Raw genomic sequence first — 18,357 nt, 5'->3', positions numbered from 1 at the left:
TTAAGGTTATCGTCTGTCTCTCTCCCTCAAATTATCTGATAATACAGAATCCAAACTAAATATTAATATAACATGAAAGTGTAACACCAACAGATCCCGGTCGCCGGTATCGAACCTGAGACCTCTGAAGCTTAGCGCATGAGCCTCTACTGCAGCGGTGGGCAACCTGTGGCCCGCGGGGCTTCCAACAGCTCCCATTGGCTGGGAATGGCGAACCGCGGCCACTGGGAGCTGCAGGCGGCCGTGCCTGTGGACGGTCAATGTAAACAAACTGTCTCGCAGCCTGACAGTGGATTAACCATGACGGGCTGCTTGCGGCCCGCAGGCTGCAGGTTGCCCACCACTGCTCTACTGCATAAGCTAAAAGCCACATGGCTCTTAGCTAAGGCTGTAGCAGACTCATTAATCTCTAAGTGGTCTCGGTGCCATTAGAGGGGACAGAACACCACACCCAGGATGTGTGTTGGTTACACATGCTCAACATTGATTTCCCTGCCTTCCCTCCCACTAAAATGTACAGGATGTCTGTGAAAGAGATACAATAAGACAGAGGAGAAATCAATTATGATCTAATATTCACCAGGTGAAACATTGCGCATCTGTTCTTGCTTTCCACCTTTTCACATTCCTTCACCTCTTCTTTTTGTCTCTCCTCAATTTCTCTTATTTTCCCACTCTCTCTCTCTTTTTTGCTCCCTCTCCTTTCTCTTCACCTCTTTCTTTAAAAAGCTTCACCATCTTTTCTCTCCTCATCTTCTTTTTCATGACTCCCCCATTTCCTACTGCTCCCTACCATATTATGTTCTTTCTTCTTCGCTCCCGTTTAGTTCTTATAGTCTCATTTCAAGGACTCCCTTGCCTATCACTTCATTTTATTTTCTCACAATAGCATCCCTCTCAGAATCCTCACCTCTCTCTTCATAGACACAGGAGACTGTCAACTCTAATAATAATAATTAATGGAGATATCCTATCTCCTAGAACTGGAAGGGACCTTGAAAGGTCATCGAGTCCAGCCCCCTACCTTCACTAGCAGGACCAAGTACTGATTTTGCCCTGATCCCTAAGTGGCCCCCTCAAGGATTGAACTCACAACCCTGGGTTTAGCAGGCCAATGCTCAAACCACTGAGCTATCCCTCCCCTGCTAACACTGCTTCTGTTTTTAACCTGCAGACAGTAATTGGGTATAACAGTGGTCTCAAGTTTTGATGGACCCAAAGAACAAACAAAGGGGACCCTTCCCTCTCTGCCAGGTATTTTTTACTAAGTTTATTCTTACCATACTGTTTCTTTCACAGCCACAAAGTTCACTGTTGCACTGGAAAACAGAAGAATAGGGTATGTTTTCTTAGAAAGTCTGTACTGTTACATGATATTCATTAACTCATGAGTATAAACAGTTGGATTCAAGACAAACCCAGGTGTTTTTTGTGTGTGTCTGGCTGTCTACTGAAGGGTTTTATATTGCTACCCATTCCCATCGTATCTGAGTGCATTGCACTTGCCACTGGGGGTCAAAACTCTGCTCAGGGTAGATTTATTTATTTATAGATTTTATTAATTCCCTCCTTGTTTCTTTTGGTTGGTAGTGGTATGTATATATTAGGGCTGTTGATTAATCACAGTTAACTCATGGGATTAACTAAAAAAAATTAATCACGATTAATCACGCTGTTAAAACAATAGGATACCGATTGAAATTTATTAAATATTTTTGGATGTTTTTCTACATTTTCAAAGATATTGATTTCTATTACAACACAGAATACAAAGTGTACAGTGCTCACTTTATATTATTATTTTTTATTACAAATTTGTACTGTAAAAATTATAAGAGAAATAGTATTTTTTAATTCACCTCATACAAGTACTGTGGTGCAATCTCTTTATTGTGAAAATGTAACATACAAATGTAGATTTTTTTGTTACATAACTGCACTCAAAAACAAAACAATGTAAAACTTTAGAGCCTACAAGTCCACTCAGTCCTACTTTTTGTTCAGCCAATTGCTAAGACGAAAAAGTTTGTTTACATTTACAGGAGACACTGCTGCCCGCTTCTTATTTACAATGTCACCTGAAAGTGAGAACAGGCTTTGCAAGGTATTTATGTGCTAGATATGCTAAACATTTCTATGCCCCTTCATGCTTCAGCCACCATTCCAGAAGACATGCTTCCATGCTGATGATGCTTGTTAAAAAAATAATGCATTAATTAGATTTGTGACTGAACTCCTTGGGGGAGAACTGTATGTCTCCTGTTCTGTTTTACCCAAATTCTGCCATATATTTCATGTTATAGCAGTCTTGGATGATGACCCAGAACGTTTGTTTTAAGAACACTTTCACAGCGAATTTGACAAAATGCAAAGAAGGTAACAATATGAGATTTCTAAAAAAAGCTACAGCACTTGACCCAAGGGTTAAGAATCTGAAGTGCCTTCCAAAATCTCAGAGGGACGAGGTGTGGAGCATGCTCTCAGAAGTCTTAAAAGAACAATACTCAGATGTAGAAACTACAGAAACCAAACCACCAAAAAAGAAAATCAACCTTCTGCCGGTGGCATCTGACTCAGATGCTGAAAATGAACATGCGTTGGTCCACTCTGCTTTGGATCGTTATTGAGCAGAACCCGTCATCAGCATGGACACATGTCCTCTGGAATGGTGGTTGAAGCATGAAGGGACATTTGAATCTTTAGAGCATCTGGCACGTAAATAACTTGCGACACCGGCTACAACAGTGCCATGCTCTCACTTTCAGGTGACATTGTAAACAAGAAGCAGGCAGCATTATCTCCTGCAAATGTAACCAAACTTGTTTGTCTGAACGATTGACTGAAGTAGGACTGAATGGACTTGTAGGCTCTAAAGTTTTACATTGTTTTATTTTTGAATGCAGTTATTTTTTGTACATAATTCTACATTTGTAAATTCAACTTTCATGATAAAGAGATTACACTATAGTACTTGTATTAGGTGAATTGAAAAATACTATTTCTTTTGTTTTTTACAATGCAAACATTTGTAATCAAAAATAAATATAAAGTGAGCACTGTACACTTTGTATTTTGTGTTGTAATTTAAATCAATATATTTGAAAATGTAGAAAACATCAAAAATATTTAAATAAATCATATTGTATTGTTGTTTAACAGTGCAATTAATCATGATTAATTTTTTTAATCACTTGACAGCCCTTGTGTGTGTGTGCGTGTGTGTGTGTGTGTGTGTGAGTGAGAGAGAGAGAGAAAGAGAAAGATGGTGGGCACAGAAGCTACCAAAACTGAAGAGTGGTGAACCTCCTTGATCTATAAACAGAGTTAAAGTGAAAAACTGGCATGTTCCTATGTATTTTTCCCCAGATATATAAAAAATACATAGAAACATGCCAGTTTTTCACTTTAACTCTGTTCAGAGATCAAGGAGGTTCACCACTCTTCAGTTCTGGTAGTTTCTGTGCCCACTATCTCAATCTCTCTCTCTCACACCCCCACACATCCTTTCTTCCTTCTATTGTGTGTTGGGCTACTCAGCTCCCAGACCATACTGCAGCCTCTTTTGCACTCACTGACACCCACAAGTCCACTTTCTTTCTTTTTCAGACAAGCAGCTTCCTTCACCTCATGTTGATGTGTTGGGACAGGTAGCTGCTTCTCCACACTCAGCTTACCAGTAGAGCCGCAGCTCGGATAGTACTAGCATGCCAGACATGAATCTGGGTTCCCACCAACTGCGGCTCATTGAGCCTGTTTGCTCCTCAACTACTTCTTGTCCCTCCCCTTCCCTAGTGTGCCAGATCCTTCCTTTACTTTTCCTTCTAGCTGCCACTAATTTTCTCCCCTTCTCATTCAACTCCTTTAAAAATTCCCATTCAACTCCTGCCAGGTGGAAGGGTCCCAGAGCTCGGACTGTAGCCCAAGCCTGAACGTCTATGCCACAATTAAACAGCCCTGGAGCCTGAGCTCTGGGAGCCTGAGTCAGCTGGCACCGGCCAGCCACGGGTGTCCCTGCTTTTCTGAGAGTTTTGGCTCATTGTAAAAACACAATACTGTCTCTAGTGGCTGACATATGCCTTGTTATGCATTTTCTTTTCTCCATTGTTACTACTGAATCTTGAGACATATTCTAACCTCCAATGCAAGACATGTATAAGTGCGTAACTGAAAAAGTACAGCTGCTTTTTAATAGATGCATTTTGTGTTTTGAAATGCTTTAAACACCACCACCAGTCAGCAATTGTGGACCTTTGTGAAGTTGTAATACAAAGCTGCCTGCACGGAAGGGGGAAGCACCGGTTTATGCTCATACCTTAGAGAAAAGGCAAATGAAGTTCAACAGAAGTCAATCAATTCCTTACCAGGCTCTTGGTTGTGGTTTTGGTGAAATTTTCCATCCAGCTGGTTGCATCAATTTTTATTCCAACAACTATAACAAACAAACAAAAAACCCAGGAAATTCTATTTAGCAAAATGAAAGGAAACAACAACAAAAGGCAAGATCCTAAAACAGATGAAAAATTCACCATAAAAGTCTAACTTCTGAAGCTGATAAACTAAAAGAAATAATTTTTCTGACCAGTCATCTGTCCTCCAAGGCCCTTCATCACTCTAATCAACCAAATATCTATACTAACACACTGTTAGATCTTTGGCTAGATTTTCACCAGCAAAATTTTAAAAAGCCTTGTGAAGAAAAAGTGTAGAAGACTGAGACTGCTTTGTGATTTCAGTTAGTTTTCTTATGGAGGTTCGTGATGGACAACAACAAAAGAACTTGTGTATTTAGAGTACTAGCACCATTCCATCTTACCTGCGGGTTTAAGAAGTTTTCCACCAATGGTTATTTCCACAGCCTTGCTCACCATAATGCCTGTTTCATAGCTACTGGCTTCACTTTCTGAGAGTAAGGGAAAAAACAAAAGGTTAAAAAGAGTGATGTGATCTTTTCCTATTCCTGGCCCTAAATAAAGAAGTCCTACCCCTCAACTCAAGTTCAATCAAGAAATTAACCATTATTTAACTGGCAACCATCATCCCCAAACCAAAATCTCTATATGAAAATGTTGTACTTACTAATTGTACTTAATAGTTACCCCCAGCTATGCCTACAATCACGAACAATCAGAACAGTTTGAGGAAAATATATTTTGCTCTTCTTTATTTACTTTGTACATTTGACAACTCTGTGTATCAGTCAGCTTCACTGTTCTGTGTAGTTAGTGAGACCCTGATTCTGCAAACACAGCCGTGAGCAGCCCCGTGAAACGCAGAATAGGGGCCATAGATTGTATGGTCATTAAATAGAGCCAATGCAGTCTTCTAGTCACTGGACAGTGCACAGCCCACTAACAACACTCAGTAAATAATGACTGGTACTGTGACAGGCTAACCTGCAGGCAGCACTGTTTAATATGGAAAATGAAGTAAAAAAAAAAATGTCCTGACAGCTTTCAAAGGAACAGGATTCCTAAAAGGTTTTGAAGCAGGCCATTTTACTACCTGGCTAGGATTTTTTGAAAATTGCAATAATAAATATGTATATGAAATAATTGCAATAAAATACCCCCTCTAAGAGGGAAGAGTATCTCATTCACAGCAGCATCTGCTTTCAGAGGAGCATTACAAGGTTAATGTGTCTCGGTGATGGACCTCTTCTCATCAACGAGTTTATTATTGTGGATATTTAGGTTTTAAATATTACAAAAGGTCACAGAAACCATTTCAGCAGAATAATATTGATCTGTAAAATAATTCAAACTCAAAGGTTTGAAATGTTAAATAAATCAGTGGCACAATCTGGGCTCCACGCAGAAGAAAAGCTCTCAGGACCACACAGTTCTGTGATTGCACTTATCCAAGTTCATTTTGGAAAAAATAAATAGTGTGGTGTTAAAGCAGTCATGAAACTTCAGGCCTTCCTTGCCACTTTGCACCTCCCTTTGGGCCTGGTTCCCCCATGGCTGGCTAGAGCCAACACTGATGTGATCTAGGGAACTCAGCTATATAAGATTGCTCTTGGATCCCCTCTCCGATGTCAATATATGGAACTGAGGCTCTTGCAGACAGTATGATACATAGTCACTGTAGTTTCCTTCACACAAGAAACTCTGCATTTGAGAAATCTACAGAAACCTTTCAAGCCCAATTAATTAATAAAATATATAACCAACATGCATTTTAGCCTGTTAGTTATTGGGAGAAACAATGCAGAGCACATAGCTTTACTGGGATGGATGACTGATTGTGATGACAGTTTCCAAACCTGAGTGACATTTTTTTAGAGCTGCTTCCCCAATGAACCGGCAGACTCCGTTGGAATGTCTGTTCTGAACTATGCCATTTTAAATAGCGAACTCAACTGGTAAGAAGGAAAACATCCACGAATGTTTATATTGTGCCAGTCTCCTCTGGAATTTCAAAGTAGTGATGACTTACTGTTGTAGTATGGAGCTGTGAAGATATAGTTGTCATTATCCAAGCTCCGTTTATAGAAACTGACTTCGTAAGTTTCAGGATTTTCTGTCCAATCATCTCCTGCCCTATTCATGGGGGGGAAAAAGGTCATAAAAAAGAAAGTCTGTCAGATTTTCATTTTAAGCTGCAAGGCAGAGGTTTTTTTCCCCCTTAATATAAATGTCTTGACTGGGAAACTCAAGAGCTCCTTTTATTATAATGTATGTGTGCCTATCCTTCACAAAAGTCTGATTTTTCAGCAACTTAAATTACAAACTGCAATGAGAAAAACAAAACCAAACAGACCATAGAATGGAGAAAGGGTTCCCGAGAGCAACATGGACCAGGTTCAGAATTTTTATACGGACATTTTTCTGTTTTTAAATCTATCACTGGGTTTATTTAAAACATAAAACCATAGAGTTATTTTGCATGACATCCTTTATTCAAAATCACACAAGCAGCTTAACAGACAATTAATAAGAGAGGGAGAGAGAAACTGAGCACTACAGGCATGGGAGGCAAATCCATTGGGGAACATACTCCATGACATTTTTAATGGGTAAAATATACAAGATAATCCCAGGAAAAAGATAAATTTGCCATATAAATTCATATTAATATAATCCCCCACACACCCTAAATAACTGAAGATAAGAATTGCATGATATGGTATGAAATTTTATCACTTTCATGTGTCCTCTATATTATCTGTTAATGTTGCATCATTCCCCTTTACATCCTGGGAGTACTTGTGATTAGTACTTTAGAGTATTCATGATTTTCAAGCTTGCCAGCCAAATGAATGTTGAGCAATTAAGGGTTAAGTGGCCAGATGGCTTTTAGAAGGACATCACTTTACTGCTATACTGTGCTAAGAAGAAGCTTGGATTACTATGACCTGCTCCGGCTTCACGGTCAGTAGGAATTCAATAACATTACAGACCAGTTTCAAATGCGACATAGCTAAAATCTGCAGCTCAAGGAAAATCAAGGTACGCATATGAGATTTCACATGTAACGGTGCAGATTATTTCAGCAGGAAAAGTTGCTCTCAGATCAGCTGTCCGTCAGTCAGTGCATTGACATACTGACTAAAAGAAAGATCAGCTGACTTTTTAAAAAAAAAATTATTCACCCAAATTCTGGGCATCCATCGTGGGCCTAAGTATGTGTGCGAAAGCATTGTGCCCATGTTATTCTCCAGTGCCCACCTGTCTTCTATGGGAGCATATCTCCTTCAGAAACTTTGCTGGGACTTACTCTTACAAACTCCCTGTGTTCAGGTGGACTATTGCAATCATATGGAGCCCTAATGAATTGGGACTACACTTAGGCAAAGAGATCCATTTGCATGGTCAGTTTGTCTGTGCGGAGGTTGGAGGGGGAATCAGAGATTTAGTGAGAAAATAACTCCATAAGGATAACTTAAAGCAATGTCTCATTTACAATGCAGACAGTGTCAATGACATACAATTACCTCACCTAAAATATACAGGAAGGTGCAACTGAAAGACAACCTACATAGTAGCATTTCTTATTATGTATCGGAAGGGTACAAAATATATCGGAAGAACAGAACAGGTCGTGCTGGTAGGGGAGTGGCACTATATGTGAAAGAAAGTGTAGAATCAAATGAAGCAAAAATCTTAAATGAACCAAACTGGCCATAGAATCTCTATGGATAGTAATTCCATGCTCTAATAAGAATATAGCGATAGGGATATATTACTGACCAGCTGACCAGGATGGTGATAGTGACTGTGAAATGCTCAGGGAGCTTAGAGAGGATATTAAAATACAAAACTCAATAATAATGGGGGATTTCAACTATCCCCATACTGACCGGGTACATGTCACCTCAGGACTGGATGCAAAGATAAAGTTTCTTTGACACCTTAAATGACTGCTTCTTGGAGCAGCTAGTCCTGGAACCCACAAGAGGAGCGGCAATTCTTGATTTAGTCCTAAATGGAAGCACAGGATCTGGTCCAAGAGGTACCACTTGGTAATAGTGACCATAATATAATTAAATTTAACATCCCTGTGGTGGGGAAAAGACCACAGCAGCCCAAGACTGTAACATTTAATTTCAGAAAGGGGAACTACACAAAAATGAGGAGAAAAATAACTTATAATGTACAGCGCCAAAAGGGAAATCCCCGCAAGCTGCATGGAAACTTTTTAAAGACACCATAATAGAGGATCAACTTAAATGTATATCCCAAATTAAAAAACATAGTAAGAGAACCAAAAAGTGCCACTGTGGCTAAACAACAAAGTAAACGAAGCAGTGAGAGGCAAACAGGCATCCTTTAAAAAGTGGAAGTTAAATCCTAGTGAGGAACATAGAAAGGAGCATAAACTCTAGCAAACGAAGTGTAAAAATATAATTAGGAAGGTCAAAAAATTTGAAGAACAGCTAGCCAAAGACTCAAAAAGTAATAGCAAAAAATTGTTAAGTACACCAGAAGCAGGAAGCCTACTAAAAAACCAGTGGGCCCACTGGACAATTGAGATGCTAAAGGAGCACTCAAGGACGATAAAGTCATTGCGGAGACAATAACTAAATTCTTTGCATCGGTCTTCCCAGCTGAGGATGTGAGGGAGATTCCCAAACCTGAACCATTCTTTTTAGGTGACAAATCTGAGGAACTGTCCCAGACTGAAGTGTCATTAGAGGAGGTTTTGGAACAAATTGATAAACTAAACAGTAATAAGTCACCAGGACTAGATGGTATTCACCCAAGAGTTCTGAAGGAACTACTGCAGAACTATTAACTGTAGTCGGTAATCTCTCATTTAAATCAGCTTCTGTACCAAATGATTGAGGGATAGCTAATGTGACACCAATTTTTAAAAAGGGCTCCACAGGTGATCCCAGCAATTATAGGTTGGTAAGCCTGACTTCAGTACTGGGTAAACTGGTTGAAACTATAGTAAAGAACAAAATTGTCAGACACATAGATGAACATAATTTGTTGGGGAAGAGTCAACATGGTTTTTGTAAGGGAAATCATGCCTCACCAATCTACTAGAATTATTTGAGGGGGATCCAGTGGATATAGTGTACTTAGATTTTCAGAAAGCCTTTGACAAGGTCCTCACCAAAGGCTCTTAAGCAAAGTAAGCTGCCATGGGATAAGAGGGAAGGTCCTCTCATGGATTCATAACTGTTTAAAAGATAGGAAACAAAGGGTAGGAATAAATGGTCAGTTTTCAGAATGGAGAGAGGAAAATAGTGGTGTCCCCCAGAGGTCTGTACTGGGCCCAATTCTATTCAACATATTCATAAATGATCTGGAAAAAGAGGTAAACAGTGAGGTTGCCAAATTTGCAAATAATACAAAACTACTCAAGTTAGTTAAGTCCCAGGCAGACTGTGAAGAACTACAAAAGGATCTCTCAAAACTGAGTGACTGGGCAACAAAATGGCAAATGAAATTCAGTGTCGATAAATGCAAAGTAATGCACATTGGAAAACATAATCCCAACTATACATATACATCCACTCAATGTGCAGCGGCAGTCAAAAAATCGAACAGAATGTTGAGAATCATTAAGAAAGGGATAGCTAATAAGACAGAAAATATCATATTGCCTCTATATAAATCCATGGTACACTCACATCTTGAATACTGCGTGCAGATGTGGTCGCCCCATCTCAAAAAAGATATATTGGAATTGGAAAATGATAAGGGATATGGAATGGTTCCGTATGAGGAGAGATTAATAAGGGGACTTTTTAGGTTGGAAAAGAGACGACTAAGGGGGGATATGATTGAGGTCTATAAAACCATGACTGATGTGGAGAAAGTAAATAAGGAAGTGTTATTTACTCCTTCTCATAACACAAGAACTAGGAGTCACCAAATGACATTTATAGGCAGCAGGTTTAAAGCAAACAAAAGGAAGTATTGCTTCATACAACGCAGTCAACCTGTGGAACTCTTTGCCAGAGGATGTTGTGAAGGCCAAGACTATAGCGGGGTTCAAAAAAGAACTAGATAAATTCATGGAGGATAGGTCCATCAAGGGTTATTCACCAGGATGGGCAAGGATGGTGTCCCTAGCCTCTGTATTCCAGAAGCCGGGAATGAGCAACAGGGAATGGATCACTTGCTGATTACCTGTTCTGTTCATTGCCTCTGGGGCACCTAGCTATGGCCACTGTCGGAAGACAGGATACTGGGCTAGATGGACCTTTGGTCTGACCTAGTATGGCCATTCTTATGTTCTTATATATCCTTGGGGTTACCAAAGAAATTTCAGCTGTATGCATAACATCCATTAATTGGATATTCCATTGATATGGCATACAGGAATTATTTTCGCATTCTGATCTTATTTAGAAATAAAATGACCCTTACCTTTTAGGGTAAACTCTAGTGATTCCACCATCCGTAACCACAAACTGTGCAACAACTCCATTGCTATGACAAAAAGCAGAAGTTTAAATGAAAGCTAATTAGAACTATTACCAACTCCACCTTCACAACAGCTGCCATTTAGGCACAGAATTATGAGAAAAATATACACATTTTCTAATCAACATGAAATACTGAAATATACATATCACAAATCTAGTTTTATTTTTGACTTTGATATCTAATCACAAATTTGAATTTACCAGGCCTTGGGTCTTGACATTCATAACAAATTTACAAATACCCCAATGACTACATAGTTAATAAAAAAGATATGAAAATGAAAATGATATGAAAAGATATGACAAAAGAACACTCACAGAGATTGCTTACTCCAATAACTCTGGACTAGTTCATTTGTAAATCCTGCATCCAGCAAAACTCTAATGACCATATCAGCATTACCTAGCAAAAGAGACAACATGAGTCACCTGAAAACACATGACTTTGAGATCTGTAAATCTGTTGAAGATGAAACTCTGAATTTCTTGATTCCTGCTACTTATTAATAAAAAACTATGTGATTTTTCAAAATGTTGATTGATGGTGAGAAGAAAATATGTTAATTTAATCAAAACCTTTATGCTAAAATTTTCAAACTCAAGTGGTTAAAGTTAGGGTTGGTCTCCATTATGGGGAGATCCACACTGCTGCAATCAATGCAGCAGGGATTGATTTAGCGGGTCTAATGAAGTCCCGCTAAATGGATGGCAGAGCACTCTCCTGTCAACTCTGGTACTCCAGCTCTACAAGAAGAGTAAGGGAAGTTGACTGGAGAGTATCTCCCATTGACTCAGTCCAGTGAAGACACCGGGATAAGTCAACCTCAGAAACGTCGACTCCAGCCACATTATTCATATAGCTGGAGTAGCATAACTTAGGTCGATTTACCTCCATAGTGAAGACAAGCCCTTACATTACCAAATCAGAATACAGAAGACAACTTTTTTAAACTTGTCTTTTTAAAATTGGGCGCCTAAATCTATTTTTAGGCAGCTTATTGGACGTGGCTCAAATTTCAGAGGTATGAGTGCTCACAGCTTCCATTGAACACCCAGTACTCTCACTGAGGGCAACGCCTCTGAAAATCAGGTGCCTAAATATTGTGGTATTAAGTTTGAATAGTTAGAGCCACTATTCAGGGTGGCCACTGGGTGAACTTAGTAAGGAGGTAAGACTCTATGTAAACAAGAAATAAAGACAATCCTGCATTCACTCTGACCAGTGACCAGTGTCCTGGATCTCTGTAATCTCCACATATATAGCTTTAGGTGGCTTGGGCTAACTTTAGCTTTGCCTACATTACATTCTATAAAGCCACCCAGGTACCAGATTATTTATCCAGTCATTTAATGTGGAAAGAACCCAATTTTTTATCAAAGATGGAAGTTAACATAGTGTGAAGAGCACATTTTCATTCAAATAGCTGACATTTCATCCTTCTCAGGACATGCAATTAAGCAATTTTATTTGTTTTATCTCTTCTATGTAGGAAACTGCTGCAGTACCTTTCCCAGACCCAAAGAAGAGCTCTCTGTAGCTTGAAAGCTTGACTCTCTCTCACCAACAGAACATCTAAGGCTATACCCTTGAAAAGCTATTCAGAGGTCAGTGCTTCTCAAGCTCTTCTATTATGGAGAAAACTTTGTAACAGAAAGTTCTTTACAATACCCTAGTGATTTAGGTAAATATTATAGTACCCAATTTTACAGCTGTGGAAAATAAAACAATGGCTGAACCAAAGCCCAGTGAAGTAAACAGAAAGACTCTCAGGCCACTCAGTGAGGCAGCAGTTGAATTGGGATTAGAACTAGGGAGTTCAGACTCCCAATTTGAATTGCACCGAACTCTGTGGCTTCACTGCAGAGGATATCGCAAACTTTTTCTATGATATTGTTTCTTATGCCTCAAGTTTCATTCTTACCTTTGGGCTCAAATGAACTCAAAATGACCCATGGTCAAAACCACCCAAGTTTTTCTGCATTTCACATTTAATCTATTCATTCTCTACTAGTCTTATGCAAAATCATAAATCAGTCCATGAAACTTTGCAAAAAAGCTTTCAGTAAATCCACTTTAAAATTTGAATTTGTAATGATCTCTACTACAAACATCAACACAATCAACTCCTAGGCCATGCTCTAACCAGTAGACAGCACTGCTTCAATCCCATTTTAATGAATTACTTTAATCTTAATTAGGACATATTTACATTATCCTGCTAAAGCCAACTTGTTTAGCTGCAATCCTTCACAACCTTATTCACGTAAGGACTCTAATTACTTGGGACTCATGGAATTAAATTTACAGAGGTGTTTGCAGAAACAGCGATGGTAAGATCCAAGTCATTTGGACAGAGCCATACTAAGGTACATAACAAGGACAAGGTATTTGATTAAAAGTAACCTGTCCAGCTGAAAATAATGAGAAGAGATCAGGGACTGTGCTGAATATTACCAGGGCTAGTTCCTGCAGCCCATACTTGGTCCAAATTTCCACTGAAGTCAAATGGGAGTTCTGAATATGACTTGATCAGTCCCTAAATGTTTAGCTGTAAAAAGTAATGAAAATTAAAGCTATGTCCTACATATGAATTAGATAACCTTATAGATGGTATTAGCTATTCCCTTTTAAAGACAATTTTTTGTTAAGGATAATCTCCAAGAAGGATTATTACACATTACTTTAGTCAACACTGTTATCTTAAGCATTCAGGAGAGTACCTGTTTAAGTTACAGTTATGAAAAAAATAAAACAATTAGGAAAATAAATTCAAATATCATTGTGAATTCAAATCTGAGAGCTGGCAGTAATTTGACAATGTGCTGTATGGTTTAATTACTCTCTAAGCCCTAGTGTGTACCATGCTGACACTAATGTGTCCTCAATACTCAATTATAAACTAATGTAGGCTATTAGCTTAGTTTTCATTTATTAAAATTTCTTTCTGGGTTAAGTCATTTGAGATGAATAATCTCATTTCTAAGACTGACTCAGGGGACACACTCAGAGTTACAGTCATACATTATACAACCATAATACATCATCTGATAAAACAAATGTGTGGACAATTAAGAAAATAAATTAGCCTTAAAGATAGTTACATTGTGAGAGGATTTCATATCTTGTTGCAGATTATTCCAGCTAGGTGGTCTAACAAAGTAAAGACATTTTTACTGCAGTTCCCTTTGGATGAAAACTACCCCATAGTAGTGCTTATAATCTGATATCCCTTCGGCTTTCATGATAATTGATCCCATATCATGACAGATCACAAGAGGTATATTTTTCTCTCCATGTCTCTTTAAAACCTCTAGCAATGCTAACAGGAGGTAGGCACTCAAATAAATGAATATAGCCATTAAAATCTTCTGTGAAATTTTCTTGAACGGTAATGTTTAACTGATGTCTTTAACAACAGAAATATACAGTGGACGCATTTAATAAGTTCATTCCAATTTTAGAACTATTATCATTTCCAAGAATATTTCCATATTTACAATGGGGAATACCACTGGTAACACATCCCAAACAGGAGTGAACTATTTAAGTGCACCTATTGTAATACTAAGCTTCTTATATTAAAATATTGTTCATTCTACTCTGAAAAATCAGAATGTAAAAATGACATGCTTTTACTATTCAGAGATCTGTTTCCTTTTTATATTCAGGGTAACACCTGTGAAAAAGCAACTTTTGTGCATTTAGTGACAAACATATGTTTTTTCCTGCTTTCCCAGTTGAGCAAACAAAGCTAAGGCTGAGTTCGGAATTCTATTCCATCTTGCGCATCTCGACATTATTATTTTTTTGGATTAAATTCCAGTCAGTCAGCAAACCCACTGAAGGCAATGTTTTCGCATGGGTGAAACTTAGTGAATGACTTGAAAACAAAAGGAGTTCCCAGGTATAACCCTAATTTGGCCCACAGTATCTTTATTGTTGGTGATGATGCATGAGCTGTAAAGAATCAAGTTTAACTCCAAAAGTCCAGCTGAATTTGCAGAGGTGACAAAAAGAAAAATGTCTTTTTTATTTGTGAACTGACATAGTTGATATGGAAATCACTGACAGACAATAAACATGGGACCAGGCAATGCCACTTGTACTTTCCAAAGAAGAACTGATCAAGTAATACACATAAGCATGAGAGTAGTCCACCTTGACTATCAGAACTATATGTCATTTAAGTTAAGCACATGCTTGTGGGGTTTGCTGGATTGGGGCCTTAAAGAAGAAGACTAAGTACAAAATACTCATTCTATGATTGACCCTTCCTCTGGGTTTTCCAGCATATTTGGTCTATTAAACATGTAAGCTTCTCTGTCCTTGTACAGAATCAAGCACACAGCTGGTGCTTAACAAATAGTAAATAATAAATTATAATGGCAGATTGCATTCACCCAAGGAAAATGCTTAACAGACATTGACTAAAGGAACCCCATTTTGCAGGCAGCTAAGTTTAAACAGAGGCACAATCCTGCACCATTGAAGTCCATGGGACTTTTGTTGCTGGCTCCATTGACAACAGGATCAGGTCTGAAGTGACTTGCCCAGTGAAAGTGACAGCAAGCCAATGGAAGGGTCAATCACAGAACCTAGGAGCCCATGCCCTCTCCTCAAATTAGTAGCAAATTTCATGGCAACTGTTTTGCCTCAATGTAGAAAGTGACTGAGCAACCTCAATTCTATACAGTTAGGGGCAGATTTTGATTGGCTCTTTATGGGAGAACTAGTGTGGAGAAGAGAAATAGAAAGCCCCTTCCTCCACCCCAGTAAATTTACAGAGGAGGCAGCCAAAACTGGGGTTCAAAGTGTGGGGGTCACATCAGAGTCAAGGCCCGCCAGTGCTGCCAGAAGTGATCCAAGCTCCGGAAGTGGATTGTCTGTGTAGGTGTGTGGCTAAGACTCCATCATCTCCCTCCCAGTATACAGCAGTCACTGGCTGGCAGTCATGGGCAAGGCTGCACCGTGGGGAGTGTAGGCTCCACTTTTTTTTTTTTTTGGTAACATATGCAGTATATGCCTCTACTTAGTGTGTTCTCTCCAGGGATCGGGATCATATGGTTTAAATGTAGGTTATGCCTCCATCCACAGCGCTCGAGTGCTGGAGGTGCTGTTCCCCACTTCCTGTGCTTGTGCTTCCCTGGTTCATAAAATTAAAGATTTAGGTCTTTGTAGCCAAAAGCCCTCCGTTACCTGGACCTGGCAGAGCAGCACCCACCTCCTACCCAGGGAAGTGATACAATTCTGGGTTTTATCAGGATCCGCTGTAGGCATTGCGCTATTTGCTCCTTTCTCGCAGGACTGGGAAGGAATTTTTCCTCACCGCCAGACTAGCCAAGGCGAAGTGAGTTTTTTTCCACCTTCACCACAATTGGTTCGGGGGTGGGATGGGGGGGGGGGGCGGATTAGCTGGGACAAACATGAAACGGGAGGTACTCCGTAAAGAATGCATGCAGGGATCAGATAAAATGGATTTATAAAGGAGTGGAAACGGGGAGGGGGAGAGAGTAGTTTGGGGATCCTATGACTGGTACAGCCAGGAGCGAGCCCCCATCCTTTATAGTCCCCTCTTAACCCTCATTCAAGAGGGGATGGACGTTGAGGTCCCAGCAACAGATTGGCTGAGGATGGGCTGACAGAAGCCCTCAGGTATATAGTGAAAGGATCTTGGAATTACCTGCACTGTATACTTATGTGCCAGGTACTCCCAAACATTTAAGAATAAAATTGTGGCCTAATTAGACCACACCCAGCATCTCCTGTCCTTCTTCCAGCATAGCCGGACAAAGAAAGGATTGGAGCAACTCAAGAGAGACGCCATCTGCTCTTGGCTCCATCAGAAGGTTTGTCAATGGCACTAAAAACAGCTGATGGATCTTAATGAATATCACAGGCGTCTGATATATGTTCATCAGCAAGGAAACAGCATTAAATAACATAATCCGTGTATTCTCTCCATTCTCTGAATCATAGTGGCGGTGTCAAGTAGACTCGAGGGCTCCAGCTGCTGCCAGACCTGCTCTGCCACATCTTTCTCAGCAACTTTCCCTAACAGAAGAAGATTTGCACTAGGGTGATAATTGGAGAGATCATCGATGTCATGGAATGGTTTCTTGAGCTAGGATGTAACAAATTGCCATCCTATGTCTTGTCTATTTTACAGGAATACTGCATGTTCCATTTGTAAGCACTCGTTCCAGTACCCAGACTTGAAAATTCAATGGAATCCATGCACATGAAGGGAAATGATAAAGCAAAACTATAAAAGGAATATGTCTTTGTAGTGAACAGGAATATGTCTGTGAGCCCTCTAGTGGACCTCCCTGTCTTCTGCTGTAGAAGCCACCAGACCCTAACAATAATTGTGTCTTTACTCTTTACACAACATTCAGAATAGGAAGAATACACACGGACAAAGCTGGGTTCCGAATAACCATGTTTACTAACGATAGCAAGCATAGAATGCTTAGCGTGCGCTTCCACACCTGCTCTGTTAGTTTCTGGTGCCTTCTGAAATAAAAGGCCCACTAGAGGGCTCACAAACTATTTGAAGGGATATGCTACAATCTTCAGAACGGATCTATCTGAAAGGTCTTTATACCCTTAGGCCAGTGTTGAAACTGACTGTGGATGTCGGTAAATATTAGATAGAAGACAAAGATTTTTTTTTCTTTTAAATTCTGCCTGTGGCATTGTGTTGGCTGACAAAAATGTGAACCAGAAACAGTGAGGGAGTGTAGAAGGGAACTGACTGGCATTTTGGATGCTGCTGGAAAACAATCCATGAGGGAAGTTTGTAAGTTGTTGAATACATTTTGCTTCATATTATTTAGGGAGATTTCTCGATGGTCACAGCAATCTGCAAACCAATCTTACCAGTGCTCTCTTGGATATAAATAAAACCTCTGATAAGTTCAATGCTCTGGCCTGTATGTAATTCCATTAAGCAAATAAATACAGAAAACAATCTTAAAACACTGGCATAGTGAAAGCTATTGTCTTGCAGCGGTTTTCATATTTTTATATCTCCCTGTGAAAATAATTTTAGTGAATGGAATAGAATACTTACATGAAGGGCTGTTTGGGGTATTTCGATCAATAAACTCATTGAAATTTAAAAGAAATTCAGTGTTGTTGTATGATACTTTTACATCATTACAGTATTCTCTGAAAAACAACAAAACATCAATCTTGTTAGATTTGTTTCAGGTGCGACTGGTGCTGATAAGAAATGGCTTGCATTTCCTGCAAGCCAGGCAGAGCTTTGCAGGCCCTCAGATCAGTGATAGTATATTATAACAGACAATGGAACAGGATTCTGCAAAATTCCGTTTACCCTCTTTGCAGAATTCAATAGGAAGAGACCAGTTTCCTTGCCATCTTCTAAAGTGTTTTAAGTGACCCAGCCAAGGGAGCAACCTAAATTATTGGTTAAGTAGAGGCAATCTTTAGCCAAAATATACTGGAA

General features: G+C 39.3%; 1 protein-coding gene across 5 annotated transcripts in view; it reads right to left on the bottom strand.

Moving 5' to 3' along the window:
* Window positions 1-18,357, bottom strand: part of CACNA2D1 (calcium voltage-gated channel auxiliary subunit alpha2delta 1) — a 658,640-nt gene that overhangs the window by 25,043 nt on the left and 615,240 nt on the right. For all 5 annotated transcript variants that reach the window (XM_026648660.2, XM_026648662.2, XM_026648663.2 and 2 more), the window contains 7 exons: window positions 17,959-18,056; window positions 11,204-11,288; window positions 10,827-10,889; window positions 6,439-6,542; window positions 4,814-4,900; window positions 4,362-4,429; window positions 1,281-1,319 (listed from right to left, as the gene is read on the bottom strand). In XM_026648660.2, coding sequence (XP_026504445.1) covers window positions 1,281-1,319; window positions 4,362-4,429; window positions 4,814-4,900; window positions 6,439-6,542; window positions 10,827-10,889; window positions 11,204-11,288; window positions 17,959-18,056 — 544 coding nt within the window. The remainder of the gene's footprint in view (window positions 1-1,280; window positions 1,320-4,361; window positions 4,430-4,813; window positions 4,901-6,438; window positions 6,543-10,826; window positions 10,890-11,203; window positions 11,289-17,958; window positions 18,057-18,357) is intronic.

Source organism: Terrapene carolina, unplaced genomic scaffold, assembly GCF_002925995.2.
Source record: "Terrapene carolina triunguis isolate 2854851 unplaced genomic scaffold, T_m_triunguis-2.0 Scaffold68, whole genome shotgun sequence".
In the NCBI taxonomy this organism is placed as follows: domain Eukaryota; kingdom Metazoa; phylum Chordata; order Testudines; family Emydidae; genus Terrapene; species Terrapene triunguis.
This window is presented reverse-complemented; position numbering and strand designations above follow the sequence as displayed.